Source organism: Rhodnius prolixus, unplaced genomic scaffold (genome assembly GCF_049639745.1).
Source record: "Rhodnius prolixus isolate KJV_2025 unplaced genomic scaffold, Rpr scaffold_7, whole genome shotgun sequence".
Classification (NCBI taxonomy): Eukaryota; Metazoa; Arthropoda; class Insecta; order Hemiptera; family Reduviidae; genus Rhodnius; species Rhodnius prolixus.
Window position 1 is genome coordinate 23,616,900 of NW_027411582.1, and position 26,500 is coordinate 23,643,399.

At 30.2% G+C, this 26,500-nt stretch overlaps 2 protein-coding genes across 5 annotated transcripts; one reads left to right on the forward strand and one right to left on the reverse strand.

Annotated features, from left to right (window-relative positions):
• Positions 1-101: 101 nt before the first annotated feature.
• Positions 102-15,742, forward strand: Trp1 (translocation protein 1). Of its 4 annotated transcripts, none has more exons than XM_074114512.1 (10): positions 102-238; positions 729-858; positions 945-1,053; positions 5,538-5,742; positions 8,141-8,346; positions 8,462-8,648; positions 9,936-10,069; positions 11,856-11,987; positions 14,632-14,667; positions 15,179-15,742. In XM_074114512.1, the coding sequence occupies exons 1-9, from the start codon at positions 203-205 to the stop codon at positions 14,654-14,656; spliced, it is 1,164 nt and encodes a 387-aa protein (XP_073970613.1). In that variant the 5' UTR covers positions 102-202; the 3' UTR covers positions 14,657-14,667; positions 15,179-15,742. The 4 variants fall into 4 exon arrangements, with proteins under 4 accessions (XP_073970613.1, XP_073970612.1, XP_073970615.1 ...); XM_074114514.1 differs by having other exon boundaries at positions 103-238; positions 11,856-12,009; XM_074114511.1 differs by lacking the exon at positions 15,179-15,742 and having other exon boundaries at positions 14,632-15,045.
• A 6,839-nt stretch (positions 15,743-22,581) lies between these two features.
• Positions 22,582-25,639, reverse strand: LOC141447226 (tetratricopeptide repeat protein 36 homolog). The gene is made up of 4 exons (XM_074114537.1): positions 25,096-25,639; positions 24,835-25,020; positions 24,101-24,273; positions 22,582-22,762 (listed from the first exon to the last, which is right to left on the reverse strand). Exons 1-4 carry the CDS (start codon positions 25,202-25,204, stop codon positions 22,661-22,663), a joined length of 570 nt encoding a protein of 189 aa, XP_073970638.1. The 5' UTR covers positions 25,205-25,639; the 3' UTR covers positions 22,582-22,660.
• Positions 25,640-26,500: the final 861 nt, after the last annotated feature.

The window sequence follows — 26,500 nt, forward strand, 5'->3', positions numbered from 1 at the left end:
CATTTTTATTTTGATAATTTGTTTTATAATTATAATGTATATATATTTTTTAATTTTTCACAATGGTTTTATTTGGTTAAAATCAAACCTACCTGTTTGCCTCTATTCAAATCATCCTGGCTCATTGACCAGCAATCAGCTTGTAATAAAGGTTATTTTGCTCGGCTTTTGTGCTCTAGTATACAGTTCTGATGTTGACAACATGGCTGACAGAAAGAAAGGCAGAAAAAGGAAAGAGGTAATTATCTGTATTTTTCTAAAATCGCCTGTATAACATTTTTCTGTTTTGTAGTGAAAATTCTGAAAACTATTCACCTATTTCTTCTAATAGTGATTCATCGTATTACATTAATTAATTAATTTTACTAAGAACTGTAAGGCAATTTTTTTTTTTTTTTGTTATTAAGAACTTGTTTTTGAAGTTCAAGAAAATTCAATAAATGAAATTCAATAAACAAAAATAGAGGTCACTTTAATTAATAAATTTATTAACATACGTCACATCTAGTGGAAAAACTGGGTACTCTTATGAAATTTTCTAAATGTTGTAATTTTATTTTTTTTAAATAAATTTCTAAATAGTATCATTGCTGCAAAATTCAACGACGTAAAAGTAAAACATTTATTGTAGGTGATGGTGATATTCCATATGGATTAGCTTGTTAGTTTTTTAAGGTAAGATGTATTAAATTGGTCGTTGTAAATTTAATCAAATTTGTTTTATAAAGGAATATCCTGATCCTAATGAAAAACCTGAAAAGCCAAGTAAAGAAGAATATGAAGTTGCTAAATGGCTACGGAATAATGTTCCCGTCAAAAAGACAAAATTTCTAAACCATAACGTCCAGTATTTTACAGGTGAAGTGGTTTAATTTTTGTATTTATAATTTATTCATTTAAGTTAATAATTAACTTACTTTTTGATTTCTTTTAATTTTTTTAAGGTTCCAAAGCTGTTGACGCTCTGTTAGCTTCAAAATGGGGAACTTCTCAAAAAGAAGGCACTGAACCATTTTTTCCAACCCGTGAACATTGCATCGATTTTTTAGATGAGTATGTATATGTTATTTAAAAATATATTAAATCTTATAGAGTTTTATTTTGTGTTATTTTCGCTTTTATGTTGTATATACCTCTATTTACGTAGAAGCACTTTTTTTATTATCGCATTAAAACTACGTCTTTTACTTTTATCACCGTGTAAATTTAATTTGAAATTATTAATCCTGCTGTAGAAAAAAGAGTGATATGATTATACTACGTTAAAAAATAAGTTCTATCGACCTATTATATTAATTGTTGTTCTAAATTATAAGTTCTAATACTGAACCTATATTAGGCTTGGTATTTACGTGGTTGTGAAAACGGTTTACATACAGTTAAAAACTGTGAATATCTCCGTCTTGACTAAATTTATATTTGTTGGAAAAATAGTTAAGTAAATAATGTAATACATGCTACCTCCTTGTCCAAGACGCATTTTACTAAGATATACTGACATTTTGTTTTTTTGTGTAGACTTGTAATTTCGAAACCACATGTTCGAATAACGCGTTGAGATACTTTTTGTGATTTTTTTGCTCCCCGTACAAGACTTATTGGACCTAAAGCCTCGCTTGAGAAAGTAGGCGATTAATTTACTTTATAACAGAACTTTTACTTTAATTTTACAGTTTATGGATTTTTTTTTTATGACTTTTAGTTAGGTTTTACTTCCATAGTATTTTCTAAACGATATATCATCTTCACCTCCTTTAACCACCCAAAACTAGTTGCATTATGTTCATTACTTTTTGTGATGAATTGTTCATTATCACCTTTTAGGCGTATAGAAAGAGTATTTAGTAGTCTAAGCCGTTTACGCGTTCTGAGATTCGTCAAAATCTGTAGGCTGTGTCACAACTTCGAGGTTGGAATTTTAAAAAATTCTTTAATTAGGAAACTAAGGACTTATTTGAAACTGTTAATTCATTAAAGTACCTTTTATGTTATCCAAAATAGACATATTACTAACAAACAATTAAAATGCTTGCTACCACGAATAAAATCCACTATACTTATAAATAGTTTGTTGCAATGAAAAGATATAATTCTTTTATCTTAATGGAGTTAATGAAAAGAAATTAAGATAAAATTGTACAATACATATCTTTTTTTTTAATAATAAAAAAGTTGTTAATTCGACAAGTTATAATTATTAAGAATCTACGCGAAATTTTAAAAATTATTTAACCATTCATTAAATTCATTTTGTTATCTGTATTTGGCATGATAAATAATGCTGACGTGATAGGGTGTTTGGTATTTACTTTTATTGGTGAATACATTGTATATTTAATCTTAAAAGTGAAATTACTATATTAAATGAAATTAATGACTTTTGGTTCTGAATTCACTAAGTATTGGTTAGGAAAATTTATGAAATAATAGGCGCCATATAAATTAGACTAGAATTGTCTAGAATTAGAGACTTTAGCAAAAGGTTTCCCTCAATATATCTGAATTTTTAAAAAACAGTTTTTTGAGATAATTTATGAACTCTGTGAAAACTACACCACTAAGACAGTATTTACATATAAGTCTTTTTTAAGTTTTATTTATTTTATATTTTACTTAAGGAAAATGTATTTAATAAGGAATTAATAATATTAAGGAATTCATCAAATCCATATTTTATTTTTTATTTTTTCTCGCGCTTACTTTTTATTATTAAGTACTCTGACCTTTATTATTAAAATTAAATTAAAATAATAATTTTAGGGAATTATTTGGCACATTCTTTACGTGCATTAAAAGCAGTAATTTCATTATTTTTGTGTAATGTTCACTTTATTTTGCCTTAGTTTGTGTTTTGAATAAAACAAATTCCTGTATTTGTGTTTTATTTTGTTATTAAACTAATGTAATTATAAAATTAAAAGTCAGCAAGTTGTACTAGCATTCATCTATTTTAAAACTGATAAAATCTCGCATTGATTATTTGAGGAACAGAAATGTGTGACTCATTATTACTACCTTTTTTAACTAAGTTTATTACAATTTATAATCTATAAATTAAAATGCACCTAATAGAACAGATTTATGATTTTCTGGATAAGGTCCCCTTCAAAAATTCCTTTAATGCTAGAAATGTCATCTTCAAAGAAATGATATTTTCTATTAAAATGCAAGAATCACAAAAACGGTCAGAAATTATTAATTTAACTGACAAAACCATGGAAATTATTTATGTTGGCAAAGTACTTTGTAGATCGCCATTAATTCAGGAATTATATATTTATAATTATGGTCTCTTTTAGTAAGCTGTACTGAAATATGTTGAATTTCAGAAGAACGGTGTAAATAATAACTTAACAGACGTCCTAAGCTTCGTGAAAAAAAAAAGATGTATCGTGTTTTAATAGAAAAGAATTCACACACAGGGTTGGTAGAACTGAGAATTTTTCTTTGCGATAAATTATATTGTTAGGAGGTTTTGTTAAGGTTTTAAATCTTTACGATAAATTATGATATTTAAAAAACAAATGTAATTTAAAATATCTTCAAGAGCACCATGATCAAGTTGAGTTTACTATTCTGAATTGAATTTAATTAATTCTTCCTATAATTTTTCATAAACTACTTAATTCTTTTTATTTATTGGGGAAGACAAATATTGTTATCATGTCAAATTTTATTTTATTTTTTCACCGGGATTGTATATTAGTGTTTATTAACAAAATAATAATAACTAGAAGCTCTGGTATATCTCCCATTGGGTACTACCAGAGGTCCCGGGTCCTTAGATCTCAAACTACCATAACCGGTTCTTTTCTCCTCAAACTTTGTTTATACAGAAGAACTATGCATTCGCCAAATCCTAACAACCGACCAGCTGTGCACCGTAAAGCCTTTTCTCTTTCGATTGCAGTGTCTCACGTGTTTGTAGAGAAATCTGTCTGACCCGAAACCGTCGTTTTTGTAAGAGGTGTTAGTTTCGTTTTGCCGAAAACATGATACTACGCATGTAGTAGAGCAACGAATTGTAAAATTTCACATGATACTTGGTAAAACCGCTACTGAAACTTATCTTTTATTAAAAAAAATTTATGGCGATGAATGTTAATCACGAGTGCACGAGTTTTTGAGTGGTACAAGCGTTTCCAAGATGGCCTATGAAGAAGATAATTTATCAACATTACTACCGTGAGGTGCTTGCTCAACTCCGTGAAAGAGTAAGGAAAAAACGACCCGATTTGTGAAAGAACAAGTCTTGAGTTCTCCATCAAGACAACGCGCCGGCTCACACTGCATTGTCTGTGTCAAGGCGTTTTTAGCCAAGTACAACATCCCAGTTTTAGGGCCATCCGCCTTATTCGCCTGACCTGGCCTCCATATGACTTTTATCTGTTCCCCAAAGTCAAATCTGCATTAAAAGGAACACGATTTCAGTCCGTTGAAGTTTGTGAAAGAAAATGCGGCACGCGTCATGCAGGAGCTCACAGTAAAAGACTTCTAGCACTGTTTCGAACAATGGTAAATTCGCATGGAGCGTTGTAGGGATAGGGGAGCGGTGTATACTGAAGATGATAATAACTAAACATGTATAAATTTTAAATAAAATGTTTTATAGCAATAGTCTCGTTATTTAATAGCCACACCTCGTTTGCTTTGGTACAAAACTTTTATTTTATCGACTTTTTCAAGTAAATTTGATTAAGGGCTCTCTAAGAAAGCGTGGTACAGGTTAGCTTCGCCATTAGGTACCGAGTAATTCCGAGTTAGGTGAAAATTCTATACTTGGAAGTGCCAAATTTGATGGATTTTTTCTTTTTCTTTCAAAAGTATCCTCATCGCACTCTTGTTTGTCGACAATAATTTAGGAATTGTTTCTAGCATAAATCGATTAAGATAACTTCGAGGTTAAGGTTATGTTGGTAATCAATTCCATTTCTATTTAATGTATGGTTTATATGTTATAAAAGAAGTTGAAATGTATTATTAATTTTGCCCATAAATGTTGAATGATGACACGTAATAAAGTGATGGCTGAAAGAATAGGGCATTTAGCGACTCTGAGAACTAGTTTCAGTCCTTGAATTGCAAGGTGCTAGACATATTTAATTGGTTCTAAATGAAGAAGAATAATGATTTAAAACAAAAAAAAATGAAAAGATTGTTCATGTATTAAATTATACTTATACAAACTTAAACTTGTATACAAAATATGTACATTTTTGTGGCACTTCTTAAAAAATTAAAATGATTGCTCTTGAAAGTGATACAAAACATATTAAAATGTACTTCAACAAGAAAGGAGATGTAACTTTTTCATTGTACGAGTTATCTATAGGACGTGTAAAAAAAAAATATATAAAAATACACAGAACATTGTCCAATATTTTCTTTTCTGACACTGCATGGGCTCAATTTTTGTATTATTTATTTTTTTCACTAATTTATTTGATATTCTATATCAAATGATTATCAATTTGATATTCTTTTACACAATTTTAATTATTAATTAGCATTTTTAATAAAGCATTTTACTGTTTCAGTATGCTTCGACATAAATTCTTCCATCGAGCCAAAAAAGTAGCCGTAACTGAGGATATGCTTCGATCCAAAAAAAAGAAACCTGACGAAAAAGAAAAGAAATCAGAAAAAAAAGATAAAAAAGAAGAAAAAGATGAGAAAAAAGATGATAAAAGTAAAGATGAAGATATAGCTGAAAGTAGTGTTGCTGAGGGAAAGAATCAAGAGGTAAGTATTTCAACTAAAATGTGTGTGTTAATTTTTTATTGTTTTACTATTTTTAAAACAAAAACAAAAAAGATACGTGTCATCTCTAAACAATTAACGATGTATCGATGTATAATCGATATGTAACGACATGATGCATAGATTAGCTAGGGTGCGTTCCACTAAGCGCTCACAACGATCACGCTCACGACCACGGTTTTGCCACGTTCCACTTGCTTGCGACTGTTACAATCGAAAACTCAGGAAAGGACTATGGGGCGTTTTAACCGTTCATGTAAACATTACAAATGGCGACCTCGGAAATAAGTCAGAAGCTTGAAGAGGTTGTTTTTTAATTTTAACCCCGTTTATAAGCAGTTATAATAAACTTTATTAATTATTGCTGAAGTTGACTTATATTAAAAATATATATATATATATATAATAAAAATATATATAAAACTGTACCTCGGAGAGAAAAGGCACCATGTCCATTTTTTTCGATTTTCAGATTTTGGCATCATTTTACAAATTTTTTGTTGCTCTTTCTACAGGTGTAAAGCACTATGTCCTATGTTTACTATTAAGCGATTTATGTATATTTAAAAAGCGCTATGATACTTCATTACTTAAGGGTAAAAGGCACTACATGGGCATAAATTTTTTTCACAATGGAGATCAAAATAAAATATTTTAAAATATGGGAGTTAAAGTGGCCATACCAACTATAATAATTACGGTGAAAAGTACAGGAAAGAGTATAACCGGAAAAGTGGAACAAAAAATGAATTTGGAAAAATATCTTTATTTGGCTCCCCTGTAAAATTTACTTTTTGTGACATGGTGCCTTTTCCCTCCGAGGTACAGATATATAATTCAATTTTTACATTACATTTTCGGTGAGTATTTATAAAATTTACGTTTAAATAAAATTAAAATGTCTTTTGCGGCAACAGTGGAACATTTATTAATGGAACGTAATAATGTTTTAGAAAGTTCTTCATCTAGTTCCGATGAAAAGTGGAATGTAATTTTACAAAATCGCAATGGTGAAAAGCGAAAACTCAAGCCACGTATTATTTACAATCAAAGTGTAATTGGTCGTTATTCAGTGATTTAGTATGTAAAGGGATAAGTGATTTTTTATTTTATTACTTTTTTTTTTAGACTTTCGAGAAACACATTCAATTATTTACGTGAGATAATACTTTCATTTACATGATGCAATTTTTTTGGTCGCCATCTTTGCTTTTACAAAATTGCGCCAAATTTCTGAACGCTCCACTTCGACCCAGCTCTTAAGGGTACGTTTACAACGGAGCTGTGAGTATAGATGATAGCAGAGATGATAACTGATAGAGTAAAATATAATCGCTGATTAGTGTGCACAACGGAGCTGTGATACATGCAACATGCCCGAGTAGTGAAGAAGAGTTTTTTTGTTCAGCAGCAACGAAATGGTATATTTTAAAGAAAAAACGCTTTAGAAAATATCATGTACATACCATAAATAAAAAACGAAGAACTTTGGGTGAATTTCACCATTTATATAAGGAACTTACGAAATTATCCGGATCGTTTTTTTTAATATGTGAGGATGGGTCCACCCTCATTTGACCATATTTTAGAAAAAATAAGGTCAAAATTAAGAAAACTTTGGAAAAATTGTCATGGAAATCCTATAACCATAGAAGAAAAACTAGTGATTACTCTTAGGTTAGTAATGATTTTATTGAAAAAAAAACAAATAAATACACATGAAAATAAATGTAAGCACGATTTAAAAAACAAAATATTGTTTAAAAGTAAATAATAAAATAATAACCAAAAATAATGAGTAAAGACAGCACTAAATAATTTTTCGACGTCCATTTTGAAGCTCCGATACTGGAGTTCAGCTAGCAGAAAAATGAAAAATTCAATTCTATCATCTATGCTCGTTTATAGCAGCGAGTATGAGTCACTAATCGAAGCTTCGTTGTGCACGCTCACATAAGAATGTACTAGGTTATTCTATAAGCGCTGATGCATCACTGCTATCATCTCCGCTATCATCTATGCTCACAGCTCCGTTGTGAACGTACCCTAAGGTGGTGTAGTTGTGAGCTTCGTGTGAGCGAAAAATAATGACGTCATTAGTGACGTTTTCGCCACGACCACAACGACGACCGCGGTCGTCATGTGGAACGGCTGAAGGTACATTTTGATCATTGTGAGCGTTTAGTGGAACGCACCCATAATCTGTAAATTCTTTTTAGAAGAAATTTTACGGGTTATTGAAAGTTATAGTGAGGCAAAAATTTTGTGAATATAAATATTGAAAGAAAATAAAAATAAATGCTTTCTAATTAACATAGGGAATTTTTTTGTTATTTACCCAAAATTAAAATTAGTCTTTATCTTTTGAAATGTTACACAGATTTCCGAGAATGAAGACGAAAGGAAGAAGAAAAAGAAGAAGAAAGTTAGACTTGAAATGCATATGGAACAATACTTTGCTGATACTTTAGACGCATATGTTTGGATATACGATCCAATTCCATTTCATTACTGGCTCTTTGGTACTTTAGTAGTATTAGCCGGTATTGGTATGTGTTTATTTCCTCTTTGGCCACCTCAAGTGAGGTATATACATTACTTTTTTTTTATTAATTTAAAAATAAATAAAAAAATATTTGAACCTTTTTTTGGGGGGGAAAATAAATAAAATACCTATATTTTTATAATTTTTTCTTTCTAGAATGGTTGTATACTATTTGAGTATGGCTGTTGCTGGATTTTTGGTGTTCATTATTGCCCTGGCAATAGTTAGGTTTTTAATTTTCTGTCTTATTTGGATGCTCACTTTGGGTACTCATCATTTATGGCTATTTCCTAATCTTACAGAAGATGTTGGATTTTTTGCTTCATTTTGGCCCATTTATCATGTAAGTATATTAAGATTTTTGCACTGATAAAATGTTATTATACCCAAAAAATATGAAATAAATGTGCATCTAAGATAGGTTTGAGATATACAGGGTAAACCAGTAAGTAATGTCTATAGGCCTACAGTGTGTAGTACATCTAAAGTGGAGTTCAATGACGTATTGGCCAACTTCGTATTTACCACTGTACTTGAGTGAAGTCACTTTAATATTTTTTTCTAAAATCATTACTTTTTTTTGCAATAAAAATGTTATTACTCAGAAAGTTTTAGTCCAAATTCGATTCTGATGACACGGTTAGAAAGACAGATAGATTTTATAAAAATTGACACCATTTCGAAGCATAAGTTATTCTCCCAACAGCCTCAATCTTCCTCCTGGATACTGGAAAAATAAAAGTAATAGAAATTTTCAAGAAAACTCATTAGGCTCTTATGTGATCATTATCAGACCTAGGTGCTGGCTAACTATTTGAATTTTTGTTTTTATTATAAAAATAGCACTTGTTTAAAATATTTCCTAACATTTTCTCAAATATTTCCGAGTTTAGAAGTTTTTTTTTTTTAAATGCAATTTGTAACCTTTGACTTCCTTATTCTAAGACAATCTACTTTAAAATTGACTACTGGTCCATCCAAAAGGAGTTTTCAATGAATTAAACAACTTGATAAACTAACACTTGTGTGCTCGTGAACACGTTTTCTTGCAAAACAAACGTAATTTTTCAAACGAAGAAAAAAAGGAATCCTGGAAAATGATATACCGTTTAAAAGCCCATTAAAAAAGGAAACTTTTACTAAAAAGTGCCATCACCTAGGTCTGATAATGATCACACATAAGGGCCTAATGAGTTTTCTTAAAAATTTCTATTACTTTTATTTTTCCAGCATTCGGAGGAAGATTGAGGCGGTTTGGAGGAATAACTTATGCTTCGAAATGGTATCAATTTTTAGAAAATTTATCTGTCTTTCTAACCGTATCATCAGAATCGAATTCGGACTAAAACTTTCTGAGTAATAACACTTTTATTGCAAAAAAGTAATGATTTTAGAAAAGAAAATGTAAAGTGACGTCACTCAAGAACAGTGGAAAATATGAAGTTGGCCAATACGTCATTGAACTCCACTTTAGATGTACTACACACAGTAGGCCTATGGACATTACTTACTGGTTCGCCCTATATATAATATCAAAAAACTGAACAAATTCGAAGAAACTTACCATAAGATTGATTTTTTTTAGATTGTTCATGTTTCCTTAATTTATTATTTTATTTTTATCTTTTAGTACGAATATAAAGGAGGTGATACAAGCACAAAAAAGAAAAAAAAGAAAAAAGAAAAACTATCAGACAATGAAGAAGAATCTGAAAATGTTCAAGAAACTACTGATTCTATGAAAAACGTCGAGGATACTAACAAGTTGGTTTGGATTTTTTATGTTGTTTTAAGAACTGTTGACTTATTATTGTCCAGATGTTCCATTGTTTGGTAAGGTGGTTAATAAAACTTATTTAATGGTCTTATATTTTACAATTTATATTGGTTCTCGGTTGATTAACTAGTATTAGTATATTAATCGTCTAAATACTGCCCAGAGGTAATTGTTGAGAGTATTTAGGGAAAATTTTTAACGGATGTGCGCTGAAGCAAAGGTCAAAGTCATAAATTGCTTAGATTTAAATTTTTGATAAAAAAAAAAAAAGGCCATCTACTTCTTAATATAGCTAACTAAGCGCCTAATAAATAGTGACACATCATACGGACAATAATTAGTCTGATAGTAAACAATTTGTATTAGCCAATTAATGAAAATATTAAAGCCTACGAGAGTTTACAAATTTCCAAAAAATTGTTTTAATGAATTGAAGCTAAATAATTATTCGTTTAATATTTATTGATTAAACAACATTAGGGTTAAAATATAAACTTTTTTCTGCAACCATGTCGGGAAGTTCTCATTACTCAATTAAAATCAGCTGTGTAATGCCCAACTTCCCACACTAGTGGGGAAAAATTCCCATTAGTGTCACTTTCCGCACTAGTGTGTGGAAAAACTTTATTGTGCTTCCTTGATATAAGAAGTTTTGTTATTAACATAAATATTTTCTGTAAAACTTTAATAAGCTTATTTAACGTAACTAAATAATTAAAAAACGAATATTAAAAAATAAAATAAAAATTGAAAGGAATATAGAAATAAAAATAATACTTTAATAAATAATTAGATATTTTTAATTATAACAGTTAAAAAGGTTATAGTGTTACCTTATAGAAATTTAAAATGGATTCTTGCGATTCCTGTTTAGAAAACACTCCATCAATAAAAGAAACAGCAGAAAATGTAATAAGTAATGTGAATACGTAAGTAATGTAAATAATTGTAATATAACAATAAATGTTTATAATAAATAAATTACTTTTTGTAGACTGTAAAAATGAAATTTTTAATTTTTTTAGTTAATAAATCTAATGGTTGCAGATAAAATATAATATTTAACTCGAATGTAAAGTATTTTCCTCACACTCGGCAATTTGCACTTGCACTCGCCTCGCTTCGCTCGCTCGTGCGTGCAAACCCTGTCTCGCGTGAGGAAAAGTACTACTTTCCACACTTGTTAAATAAATAACTATTTTCAAAACACAAAAAATCGGTGAAGTGAAATATGTTTTTTTCCCCTTTTGCATCAAAACGTTTTTTTACCACCCAATAAGAGAAAGTTAATATTGTAAAATGTAAAGAATAAGATCTCTACTGTTATAAGTCAATGATAATTTTTAAAATACTACACTGTTACTATTGACTGTTATAAATCAATGATAATTTTTAAAATACTATACTGTTACTATTGACTGTTATAAGTCAATGATAATTTTTAAAATAGTACACTGCTTCTATTGACTGTTATAAGTCAATGATAATTTTTAAAATACTACATACAATTTAAAACAATAGTGAAATCCGACTTTTTTTTTAAATAAATTAATATAATTTTTTTTCTGACTGAAATGCTGTTTTTTCAAAACTATTAAACGAATTTAATCAAAAAACTGAACTTCAAAATTGTAGATAGTCACTCAAGTAGACATCTTAAGCGGTCGTAGGTATAAACACGTTCTTACTCATTTCAGAACATTATATTATTAATTATTGATTTTATTTTTAAATATAATTCTGATTTTTTTATTAATTTTTTTTTTTTATAAGGAATAGTGAAAAAGAAGATAACGACGAAGAAGATGAAGGTACTAAAGGTGGCGATGAAGCGGGAAGTGGTAGTGAATCTGAGAATAGTAGTCAACAAAGTCAAACAGGTCGAGATTTTGAAATAGTTGACAGGTCAGAGGTTGAAACACAATAGGTAATTCTTTTCGTGTGTGCATTTTATTAACATCATTGCATTTCATAATTTGGGCTGTTTATTACACATTGCCTTGATGCTTTTTAATTTAAAAAATTTTTGGTTCGTCTACTGGCTATGCTTTCAAGCTATGCTTTCCACTTGCCTCAGTATTGCTATTTATTATTATTATTATTATTATTATTACTTTATTATTTTTTTTTTTTTTTTTTTTGCGCATCAACAGCTGAGGTCATTAGCGCCCGGAGCTTTTTCCAGTGCACTGCCGGCCTCCGGACAGTGTTCTCTCGTTACAGACAACACTGTCCATCACCGGCCTTCCCTGTTATTATTATTATTATTATTATTATTATTATTATGCTTAAAAGCTTCTTTATTTTCACTTTCTCACACAGCATTAGTAAAATTGAATGGTAGATATTTTTAAATAGTTGGACGTATCCAAGCATCTAATGCATCTAATTGTGCAAGCAAATCCAAGACCTGCAATGCAAAATTAAATAAGTGACAGATCTTTTATTTTACTTCACACTTTTTCCTTTTTCATAGCACTTCTGTCATTTATTTTAAGCTTATATTTATATAATGCAGTTTTTAAGAAATGATTTACTGATCTCCAGGATGGACACATAAAGTTGACGTGTTGTTCTCTTTGTGTGTATGTGACAGAGAGAGAGAAATGAGTAATATTCAATTGTATTTAAAAAGAAGATCACTGTAGCCGAACGGTTTAGAGGCGAGGCTCATAAAGCTAAAATGTATTTGCTGGTTTGGATTTTATTTAATGGTTAATATGATAATTGAATAGTAACATATATTTACTATTCGTTTCCATCAACGACACCAAATTTGGAAGTTGGACGTAAAGAATAGACGTTAACTTTACTCACTGTAAAGTAATATCAGGCGGGGCTTAACGTCCAACTACCATTTACTAGGTGTCGTGGACGGAGGCGAGTAGCAAACGGCATTTACTATTTCTCATTAAACTATTAAATAAAATCCAAGGGCAAGACCGGGTATCGAACCCAGTACCACAATACATATTAGCTTTGCAGGTCTCGCCTCTTAACCCGCTCGGCTACCGTGGCGCCTCACTTTACTCACTGTATTTATATAATAAAGAAATCAGAATCCTTAAACTTGTTGTTCTGTTTTGATACTTTTGTCCATTCTAAAAGTAAAATTTTATTTTGAACCTTATAGTCGGAAGGATGAGTTTAAATGAAGTAATTTTCTTGACAATTAATTTTCTTCATGTACTTATTAACGTGAAATTTTCATTTGGAGTTCTATTTTTAAATTAATTTAATTTTTGCAATATCATTATTATTAATTTAGTTTTACGTATACTTGGAAGTATTATTATAAGCTGCAGCCCACATTTTGGTGTTCATATTTTTTTCGGATATTACAATTGCTTGTGTTGACATTATTGCAACAATTTAACCTGTGATAAAAGTTCTTTTACTTTCTAAAAATGTTCACAACTCTTTAATGAAAGTATGAATTGTTAATTTATAATTTTTAATAAAAATAGTTATTAAATTTCCAATATTTGGTCAGTTCATTTCTTTAATGTTTAATAGCTTCAAAACATGATTTCTCGCGGAGGAACCTCTGTTGTACATTAGGCGATCTGTTGTAGCTATCCACTTTGTCGGAAAGCAAACCCAGTTTTATTAAATTGTGAACTTGCCACGTGATTTCGTCACATGATAGGATGAATAAAGTGAAATACTAATTTAAAGTGAGCAAAAACCAACTTTTGGCTAGCCACTAGCTACAGTTGGTTCTGATTTTTGGATCACCTGCTTACAAAACTCCAAATGTCGGGATGGCGAAAGTAGAATTTTACATGAAATAATGAGAATAATAGAAAAAAAAGCCATGAACGTGAAGTGATGTAGTCCATGTTCCCTGCACTCTAATCATTCATTATCTTCGCTATTGTGAAAATGATGTCTATTCACAGTAATTAGGATGTTAGGGAAGTAGTAAATAATATCTTAACTAGCAGGGCTTGCTTAGTCTTGTCAGATATGGATGGATCCCATGCCGGCAGCAATGGTTTTAAATAAAATATCATTTTTCAATGTAGCACGAATAATGCAGTAATATTGCACGCTAATGAGCTTGCCTAAAATTTATTAATATTTAATTTTACCCCGTCTTTCTCAGAGCGCATGCTCGTAGCTTCGAGTGAAGAGTGGGTAGGACAAAAAAGGGCGGGTTAGGATTGGAAACAGTGAATAGTGAAGTGAATTATCGACTTTGAGTGTCGTTTCTCTTTTTTTTTCCAGGTATTGAATATTTAAATAATTATGTATTGGAAATTTAATGTTTTAAGAATATTATTAATGCCAAAATAAATCTCTTTTTTTCCAGAGATACTCAATCTAGTCGTTATTCAAAACATACATTATAAAACGACACTCAACGTCGATAATTCACTTCACTATTCACTGCTTCCAATCCTAACCTGCCCTTTTTTTGTCCTACCCACTCTTCGCTCGAAGCTACGAGCATGCGCTCTGAGAAAGACGGGGGAAAAATTAAAATAAAATAACTTACATATATATTATTTATTTTTATTATATGTTTATTTATTTATTTTTTCAGTCACGGACATATACAAACCTTGTAGCGCATTGAGAAGTAAGTAATTTCAGAAACCAGCGAAACATTTTATGTATTTATATATATATATTTATATTTTATTTATGATATTAAAAGAACAAAACCTTCTTTTCGTGCATGTTTAACTTTAAATTTTTAAATTTTCTATATTTTCCAATTGCTACAATTATTTCGAATTTGCATCAAGTAAAAAAGAAGAAGAATAAAAATGGGCTTTCAATGTAATTTTTTTTATCATTGATGCAACACCTTGATACAGAAAAATAAAATAAAGAAGGTAAACAAAAATTTGTACGGTGCTGTGTTAATGAATTTATTATTAATACAAAAAATAAATAAGAAGTAGAGAAAAGGAAATAATGTATTTTTACGATTTGTGACTGTGAAAGAATTCCCCTATTTTGAATTAACTATTATAAAATGTAACAGCATTTATTTGCTTACTTATTATTTGTTACTTCTTTTTTGTTTCTTTTAAGTAGAAAAATATTAATATTTATCAGTTATGATTTTTTTTTTTTTTTTTTAGATAATTCGTTTCTGTAGCCCAACATGTAGTGGCTTGAATACTTACAATGTATTTTACCAATATATCAAGAAATCGTTAGTTCTTTTTTTTTTTTTGTTTTTTTTTGTTTTGTTTTGTTTTGTTTGTAGCCATGAGATTACACTTGGGGTGGGTAATGGAGATTATATAATTTATTGTAAATAACACCTACTGTATTATAGGCCTATTATTCAATTATTTATCGAAATTTATACTTTTTTCTTTAGTTACTCCTTTTTTTTTTATTTATTATAGATATATCGAAAATAATTATATTCTTAAAGGATAAAAGATCTTATATAAGAACAACCAAGGTATTTAAAGAGACCATTTCCTCCCCCTCCGCAAAAAACAAAAATATTAAACAAATATTATATTTGTCGAATATTTGCTGAGCACAATATTGTAATACAATTTCCCAACTGAAAGGAATAAAATAGATAGATAAAAATATATAATTTCTAAAGTTATACTTGATGAATTAATAATATATGTAAATGAACCATTCCATAAATATATATATTTATTTTTAAAACAGTTATTAAATATGTTTTCTTATTCATTTATTTAATTTACCCTTAAATAAAATAATATTCTTAATCTAAGTACGCATTACAATGTGACTATTGTAGTCATTGAAGTCTACTTCAAAGACCGGTGGGTTAGAGAACAGTAAAATACTAGGAAAAAGAGAAATCCAAGAATTACTGGATCACTAACCCATCAACACTTATAGCCGAGGTTTTTAACATCACATTTCTCTCTTTTCTTTCTAACAAGCCGAATGTGATCGGTTTTTGTCGGCAATTTTCGGCAAAAAAAGAATACACAAATAAAAACAATTAATTTTAAGATACAAGAGAAGATCGTGTGAGTGTACTCATTATATTTTTCTAAAATAGTTCCATTAGAACGTATTGTGTAATTGAAGTTAACTTCTATTTGGTACATATTAGGAAAAAAAAGTCGTGTGAGTGTGCATATTAAATAATAATAATAATAAGACACTTTATTGAAAATAATTACAAACTTTAGAATTGAAAACAAAACAAAAGCGTATACGGCTTGGTAATCCGTCAGCCGGAAGTTAGGTGCTTTTTTAATATAATATAATTAAGCAAAAATAAAACTAGAAGTGACTTAATGAAATGATAATTGTATAAAACAAAACCTATTATAAATAAAGAACAAGAAAATACATAATATTACAAATAAGATAAAGAAAAAAGAAAAAAAATAAATAAATAAAATTGCCTCCATCAAGTACTAATAACCATTCATTGAAAAAGTAAATAGAAAATAACAAAAATAAAATTAATGGACATGAACATATAAATAAACTAATAATTAAATTCTTGAATTAATTGGTATCTGTACAACCAGGCAGAGCGAGCGTAATTAATAAGATTGAGACAGTTAGTAGAGTTTAAAAGCTCTCTTAGATTGGGCAAAGTTAGAGAACGAACACCGAGGTGTCGCACTCTAAATTCTGCCAAGATAGGACAAATAGCCAAAAAATGGACTATGTCCTCTCTGGCCTTTAAATTGCATAGTGAGCACAACTCTACCTCCCTGTCAACCCAAGGGGTAAAATTCAAATAGAGTAGTTCGCATCTCATCTTAAACAGCCAACGTAATTCTTTTAAATTTAATTCTGTAGTCTGAGATGAAAAAGAAAATAGACCAGCATTAACATTAAGCTCTCTATAAAAAAGGTATCTATTAGAATCTTTGGTGCCTGTAACACACACTTCCCGATGAACTATCTTTATTTTATTTAACAGAATAGCAAACTGATTCTTCCACAATGAAACATTATTATAGGAGAAACAGAAATTAAGATTGTACTTTTCAGCCAGTTTTATCCAGCTGTCAAACCAAAAGGTTTTGTGTTTAACGATTTCTAGTGCAACTACTCTAGGGAGTCTATATGCCGGTAATTCAAGGATTTTCAAAATGTATCTGAAATGGAGCCCTAAAGTAAACGTAAATAACAAATCAACACCAGTTTCAAGATACAGCATGAAGTTTGGAGTAATTGAAGGCAGGGAATATAATTTCTTAATAAAAAAACGCAATAATTTCTCCAATACATCATACTGCTCATACCCCCAAACCTGAGCAGCATAACAAGCGATAGATCTGAAGACAGTATTAAAAAGTTGGAACTTATGGGACAAGGGAACCATGCACTGAGCAACAAGGACTGACCAGACAGTATTAAGGGCCATTTTAGCCATAAAGACTCTCTCCTTAACGTACGTTTGGAAGGAAAGGCGAGGTGTCAGAGTAACCCCCAAATATTTATATGAATTGACCACATCTATCAGCATATCCCCATATCTCCAACTTTCCCTCGACGAAAGCCTACCTCCTCTTCTAAAAACAACAATCTTGGACTTCGCCAGATTTACCTCCAAACCCCACTGTTCACAGTATTTTTTAAGGATATTAATATTGTTCTGAAGTTGGAGTGGATTCTCGCTCAGGAGCACAATATCGTCAGCGTACATAAGTACTTTGACAGTAGTATTAGAAATTCGTATTCCACCTTCCAAACAACCAGGCAAGTCGTCAAGAAAAAGAGAAAACAATAAGGGGCTCAACAGGCAACCCTGCCTGACACCACTAGATACCCGAAAAAACTCAGAGACCCCATTATTCCCCCTAACAGCAGACACCGTTACAGCGTACAAGGATTTCAGAATAGCAAGCATTTTTGAGGACACGCCTAAATTATACAACTTCAAAAATAATGCCCTACGATTAACACGGTCAAAAGCAGCTGAAAAATCAACAAAAAAGCTATACACCTTTTGACCTCGTTTTAAAAATTTTAATTTAACAATACTAGTAGGAACAAGCAAATTGTCAAGAGTGGAGTAACCACGCCGAAAGCCCGACTGATATTCACTCAAAAGATCATTTTCAACTATAAAACTATCTAGGCGCCTCAAAAGTAAACCAGTAAAAATTTTAGCAACCACATCTATACAGGAAATGCCTCTATAATTAGACACCTCATTAATTTCACCGCGTTTAAATAAAGGAAACACAATAGATCTGCTAAATGAAGACGGGGTTATACCAGTTTCATAAATATAATTAAAAAAAGACAATAGTCTCTCAAAAAATACATCCGGGGCATTTTTATAGAATTCCGAGGCAATTCGATCAAAACCGGGAGCTTTTCTGTTTCTTAAATTCGCTACCACTGTCTTTAAGTCGCCCAGTGTAAAAGGAGAATCAATAAAAGAATTAGTAATAAAAGGCTCAGCATAATGGACCAGTACATCTGAAACAGGATTAAGAAGATTATCAAAGTGAGAGACCCAGTCGGACATTAAAATATTATTACCACATACAAATTGTTTTTTTTTAAATTGGTTAAAAATTTGCCACAGTTCCTTAGAATCCCGCACTGATCTACAAGAATCTACAAGGGAATTGTAATACACTTTCCTTTTGTTTAAGCAAACTGATTTAAACACCATATTACTCTCCAGATAAGCACTCTTTACAAATGACGAACCAGTAGCACGAAAGAGTCTCAGCAAATTAAAAGACCTATTTCTAGCCCGAAGGCAGGCCCCATCAAACCAAGGTTTCTTTTTGATTATTCTAACGAAATTGGAAGTTATAGAAGTGGGACAGGAACTTTTAATTGCATTCGTAAGAGTGTCTAGCCAATCTTGAACCCCAGAAGGAAAAGTACAAACACTACTTAGAAGAGAATCCAAATTTGATTTATATTTATCCACCATATCCTCAGACCAAAATAACTGAGGCATTAAAGGCAAAACTAACACTTCTGAGGAGGGAGCAAACTTTAACGTGATACAGAGAGGCAGGTGATCAGAATAATTAACAGGTAAAACACAGAAATCATCTATAACAGACAAACAGTCTAAAGAAATAGAGCAGATGTCATTAACAGAGCAGCCATTATTACTTAAATAAGTAAATTCGCCCATACTATCCCCCGGAAATCTACCATTTAAAATAATTAAATTATAGTTTTCACAAAGCTCAAGAAAATCAGTACCTCTTTTATCTAGAACCCCATCCTTAGAATTCCTAGAGAGTTTACACTTACAGTTATCAATAAACACATCCTCGGGAAGAGACTGCATACTTGCTATCCTAACATTACAATCACCCACCAACATATAATCATAAGAATTATGCTCACCTAAAAACCGAACCACTTTAGAAAAACAATCATTCCAAGAGTTACAGTTAATATAAAGTGGATAAATAAAAGTGCATTATTAGAAATATTCACAGAAATTAAATCAGTACCATCAATTCTTACAAAATTAAATAAATTTTTTGGGAGAGATGACCTAATCCCATAAAGCTCACCTCCACTGGCTCTACCATAAATAGAAGATCTCTTTGCTGGCACAAAGTGTAAATAATAATCACCAAAATAATCACTACAACCAGCATCATCAATCAAAAAGGTTTCAAACAGAAGGAAAATTTCAAACTCATGTACAAAATTTAAAAAAAAAGGATCTCTAAATTTAGCTTTTAAACCCGCTACATTATATGAAAGAACACGTAAATTATTCACATTAAATTCACTACACTTATTTATCTTATTGATGTGATTCCGACTGACGACAAAATCTCATGAAGCTGCAGGCAGTGAAGATGAGCCAGAACGAAAAACAGCCTGACGTTCCCTAGACGAATCCATCCGATCTGCACTTACATTCGCCATCTCCTTCACTTTATTATCCAGTTCGCACCAAATGTATTTCTTCCCTTCAACATAAAGAATGTCCCTTCTCAGGACGATTCTCTTGGTTTTATCTTTTTGTAATAACTCCTTTCTGAATTGAAGGAGATGTTTCCTTCTTGCTCTAACGGCAAAAGAATAATCACGGTCAATAAAAAAACCAGATCCTTTTAACTTTTTAGTGTTCTTCAACACTTCCCGGACAGTATTAGCTCTAGTGAATGTAACTTTAAGCAAATGTTTCCCCGAATTACCAATATTTATTTTGTGAACATTTGCAATATCATGAAGCGAGACTGGAACCTTTAAAACATCTTTGCAAAACGTAGATATAAATTCTGAATCTTCCACATCCCTATTATTCAAACCTTTAAAAAGAAGATTGTTTTTTCTACCTTCGTTCTCCATCACCTCCAATCTGTATTCCAAAGTATCGTTTCTCTTTTGTAAATACTCAACAGATGCTCTCAAGAACCTATTTTCATCCTGTAAGGCAGAAAACTGCATTTTCAGCTCATCCAAATCCTCCTTACGAGCAAGTCCCTTAGCATCTATCATGGCGCTAAATTCGGCCAATAATTTACTCAAGGAGATTTTACCAACATCCAGTTCACTTTCCATGTTAAAAGGTATTTTACTAACAGAACTTTTTCTTATTTTAATCCTATCTTGACCAAATTCAGGAGAAGATCGCGATCTTTTAATTTGTTCTCTCTTATTCGGATCCGGAGACTCCTTTAATAAATAGTCTTTTAATGACCTTGACATTTATAGTACAACCAGATATGGATATGACGTAAGACAAAGACCCTACGAGCGCACCGCTCTATTTATCTATCCGGTCACAAAAACAAAGTCTATTCTTATATAAAAGCTAATAAATAAATAAAACCCCACCACTAGGGTTCTATGCACTGCCCCACCACACAAAATTACTGTTCCAAACTTCTTAACTTATTAAAATAGTACTATTTAAATTATTGATAAAAAGAAAAGTACTCGATAGATTTTTTTGAAATTTAAACACAATAATGATTACTATTAAATGCACAATCACACCAAAAATCAAACTGAAATTCCACGTATAAACTAAGGAAAAAACTCAAATAATGCAGAGCGATACGACACTCACAGTGGCTAGCACCAAAACTCCTCTGCATATTAAATGTTAAGTTGGAAATGAAGTTAATAATAATGGTCAATTGAGCCGAAAATTGCCGACAAAAAACCCATCGCATTTGGCTTGTTAGAGAGAAAAGAGAAATTTGATGTTAAAAACCTTGGCTAAGGCTCGATGGGTTAGTGATGCAGTAATTCTTGGAATTCTCCTCTTTTCCTTAGTATTTTACTGTTCTCTAACCCATTGGTCTTTGATGGCATAGGTTTGTACTGAATTCACTTTTCTGTAGTGAGTTTATCGACTATATCTTAGGAATGGAAAATCGCAGAAACTTCAAATTTGATATTTCGTTTAAGTGCCATCAGGGGAAGCGACAATAAATTTTTGGTCCAAATAGGTGCACCGTAAGTTACGGTTTTTCTTTTTTGACTTATTAAAAAAAAACAACTAAACATTTGAAACAAATATTTTATATTTGAAGAAAATTGGTTTACCAAAAACAAAACTGTTTTCAAAATAGATTTCACTTTTATTTCAAGTTTTCTATCTACTCTACACAAAATAAATGAATAAATATAAAATAAAGTTGCTACTAAAACTTTCTTTTAAACTTATAGCGCACAAACTGTTCTATAGTTTTTGCTATAAACATGGATTCTGGAAAAAAAATCTTGTTGGGCATTTTTTGGGAAGGAGAGAAGAGAAAAAGGGAAAGTCATTCTTCTTAATTTCCATTTACTGAAATGCATTTGATGCCAGTACTATACACGTTTTTCATATAACCAAAATGTCTTTAATTTTAAAGAGTTATAAACCAGACATTTAATAAATAATAAATTTGCTTCACTTTGGCCTTAATAAAATTGAAAACATTCTTAGATTTCACTATATACATTCCCAATTTTTATTTCTGTGGTTTACCGCAATTGACTTATGACACTTTTTATAGCATGGAGGATGTGGTTAGATAAGCTTTTATTGAATAATTTCAATTTTATCACAATAAAGTAAAGCCTAAAGTTCATAACTAGCATAACAGATGGGACAGTACTTTCGAGTAATTTTAGAGACTGCTATGAATTTAATGTACTTATAATGTATATACTTCTTACTATGTTCATTGCAACTTTTAGATTTCGAGATTTATATCTTCGCTATCTGCGAGTAATACTCCAGAATTGAAAAATATAACAACGTAAGTCACAATTCTACTTGGCAACTGTATCCGCTAAGGATGGATTCCGACATGATCCTTGCTTTGTTTTTTCAAATTTAGGAATACTATTTTGAATTTAGCTTTGCTGAGCTATCACGAATAGACACTCTAATGACCTTTCATTACACATAATTATAGAGGGCATATCACTTTTGAACTAATACCAAATTATACCAAAGTTTTAATTTAACTATTTAAAAAAAATCAACTAATTAAAAGAATCAAAGAATTGAAATATAAATTCTTAGATTTCAATGAAATGAACCAGAATCCCAATGGACTAGGTAAAACTAATAAAAGACTTCTGATTTTTATAATATATTTTAATAGATGATTTACATACACGAATTAAATTTATTTGTTGTTTTGTTGGCAAAATTATTATGCATGACCGTTTTCTTGGTTTTCAATTTGTGTTAATTTGACCATCATTTCATTTAACATCTGATTACACATTGCTGCATAAGGATTTAGTTCAATTAGCTGAAATAAATGGAATGTTAGTGAAATGTGTAAACAAGTTAAGTTTAATTTTATCTAGAAATAATTTGTTCTTTTAATTTTTTTTAAATATTTCCTAGTTGGGTTATGATGCGTGGTTTATTTTTATAACTTTATAATCATAACTAAAAAACTCAAGCCCATGATAGTTAGACTCGGCCTATTTTCTAATTAATTGATATACAAAGGAAATCTACATAATCCTTGTATCCTTAATCGAATTTATGGAGAAAATGTTTACAGTTAAAGTTGTAAATTTATGTGTTGTATATCTTAAGTTACAGAAAAATAAATCGGTAAAGTGGCACTTTTGTTCAGCTGATTTTCAATAAATTTAACAAATTCTGTCTCAATTTTATTCTTTTAACTCTTTGCGGCTAGATGGGTTAAAAACTGTCCCACCTTCATACATACAGCTTAATATGTTATTTAAAGTTTTTCATTCAGTTGGCAGAGCTATGCACTAATGGTAAATATAAATAAGTGAAATTTTTTTATATTTATTATAAACTTGACAGATAGTAAAAAATGGTGGCACCGCATACTGTTTTATTATTTCATTTATTATTATCAAAACATGGAACTTAAACATTTCAAGGAACAGTGCGCTGAAGGACAGTGCTGTACTATCTGCAAAGTTCCGCTTTGTTTTGGTAAAAAGTTGTGTTTGAATGAACATCATATAAAGCATTAGTTGCATAGTGGTATTATACAATACCAGTGTCCCACACTAAAAAAGGACTATTGAAATGGTATTAATTTTTTCTTTTCTTATTTTCGTATTTTGAGAGTAATGATTATTTGAGAGGGATGATTACATATGTAAAATAATGGAAATTCATTTCCATTTTTTTATAATAAAAGAAATTCTGTGCAACTAGGGCTTTATTTTCTTTAAAATCGAGTGCCTCAAAGAGTTAAACACTACTAAAGTATTCGCCAATTTTTTTTTCAGGCGAAACTTAACGTCCAACCACCAATTATTGACATTTTTCTGGTGGTAAGCGAGTATAATGTAATAGCAATATTACTAATATTCTTGCAGCTAATTTTGGCAAAAACATTTTTGTGGCATCCTCTGTTTGTATTTAAGCTAACAGCTAAAAAGTTTCTTGCCATTTTTTGTTTTTTGTTTAGTCATGATATACACAAATACGTATTCACACAGTGATCAATAAGTAAAAATCACTTTTCCAGCCTCAGGAGAGCCCAAAACGGACAAACTTAAAATTGAAAATCTTCACGAAAACAATACCTTTGTTTAATTAGTAGAATAAGAGAGAATAATGCAAGTTTTAATTATTTTATATTTCAACTTACCTGTTGTTTAGCAAATTTACTACCTAAATTTGACGCTTTTACAAAATCTGATTTTGCTAGATCTGTTTGCCCTTTTTTCCTGAATAAAAGACCTCTTTGACAGAGGGCTTGACAACCTGATTTACCCTTTTCTTTGCTTATATCCAAAGCTGTATTAAGATCATTCAATGCATCTAAAATAATTGTAAATATAATCAATAACAATTAAATCTTTTTAGTAATTAAAGATATTCAGGGACATTTCTCCATTATGTTGAAGCAAATATATTTGCTCTTAAAACGGCTCTTGATATTTCCAGATTATCAAGATGTTATATTTTGATGGGTGAATATCCTAAACCGGTTTACACTCCAATGCGAGGCAATCGTAACGGGGAATATCTATCATATGTCTTCCAGCCCTTTTTCAATTCAATTAGCAACCACTAAAGCTATTAACTCTTTTACCTTTGTCAATAAATTGCGCGCATTAATATAATAAGTTAGTTTGAAAAATAAATGGTTATAACAAATCATTCTATAACTGATTTTCATTATCACTATCTAATAAAAGTTATTACCAATCAATTGATACTATTACACTGAATACGTCATTAGAACATTGATTTAATTCGTCATTCCATGTTTTCACAGATAAAAATTAACAATTAAAAAAAATGTTTATAGATAATTATGGCAAGCGTGCGATTACGAATAAAATTAAAAGTAGTATCAAATAAAATAAAGGCACAAACCTTCATCCTTTTCAAGCAATCTAAATGCTTGAGCTCTATTATTATAACCTGCAGCCCTTTGGGCAATATTTAAAGCCTCTGTAAATAATTTAATTGCATCTTCAATTTGTCCATTTTCCGCTGCCTGAATTCCTTTAAACTCTATTTCCTTGGCTTTCAAAACTTCCTCGGTTTCAACTTCTTCATCTATAATGTGATTTTGAGTATTAATTTTTTATTTAAGATAACTTTATTAATATGTATGTATTTTTAATGACGTACCTTTTAAAATTTCTTCATGCTCTTCATCTATAATAGCATCTTCTACAGGTAATAATGGATTAAAAATACAATTTAGAACAGCTTTATCATTCAATGTTATGCCTGACATTGTTAAAGAAATACTAGATAATATACCGGTTCTTTCAAGGAGAAACAAGTTTCAACTTAGTGTGATCGTATCTTGTAGAAAGTTATGCAACAATTCAGTAAACAACTTTTTTTAATTAAGAATTTATAATAAATTCTTTATCTCGCTACTATAAAAACATACTCTCCATTGCGATTAAAAAGAGATAAACAAAAAATGACCTGAACACTTAAATTCGCGATTGTTCCATTAATATTTTAGCAGATTGATAAATACTCTTCCAATTCTGAATGTTTATGATGTTAAATTGTCTGAATAGTATGAAGATAACGAGTACTTATACCACAATAAATCCATTTTTTAGCAGCCTACCTTAGCAACTCTCCTAGAAAATAGTGAGGAAAAAATTTTGGCTTGAACCTTTACACAAGAAATTTTTACTACGATTAAAAGTTAACGTAACATGTGCTGGACACAAATAAATATAGGTTATTAGATTTGTAAGTTAGACTTTTCATTATTGTTTCTACATTCAAATAGCTTGTCATCTTTTTTTTATTAAAATTAAAACTAAATCTCAGTTCTTCGGACAAATGATTCATGATGCATTTGTATCTGTACAGTCGGAAGTTCAGGTTTAGAGAACTTCTTTTTTAAAAAGTTGAAGAAAAACTGAAAAATCTTCTTGACGTCGCACTTCTGGCAAAAATCTTTATTTAAACATTGCATTCTATTAATACTTTAAATGTAGCTTATTATTATTTAGTTGATAGAGTCCTTTAGTGTGCATCGAAGGAATATTGTTTTGTAGAACTAACAAACAACATTTTTTCTAGTTTGAAAATGTTTCAATTAGAATAATAGATCTTTAAGAATGTTCTCAGTAAGTAAGCTATCTTATATAACTAAGTAAGCTATCTTATATAACTGTATAGTTAGATTTTCAGGTTTACAGAACTTCTTTTTTTTAAAAAGTTGAAGAAAAACTGGGAAATTTGCTTGAAATATCGCACTTCTGGCAAAAATCTTTATTAAAACATTAAATTAATGAGATCTAAATTACCACTCCTATCTAGCAAGTGTTACAAAAAAAGTACTTCAAACGATTCAAATAAAAATAAAAATCGTACGAGTTTTCGATAAAATAAACAAATTTAAAAAACACAAAAAAAAACAAGTGGTTGACAACACACTGTAAGCCAAAACCTTCAGATTTTCATACCTACAAATGTGCAGCACTTTTGTGAAAGTATTTGTAGGGAACTTCATTCTGGGAGTTCTAGGAACAAATGAAGATAATCACTCCTTTCAATGTAT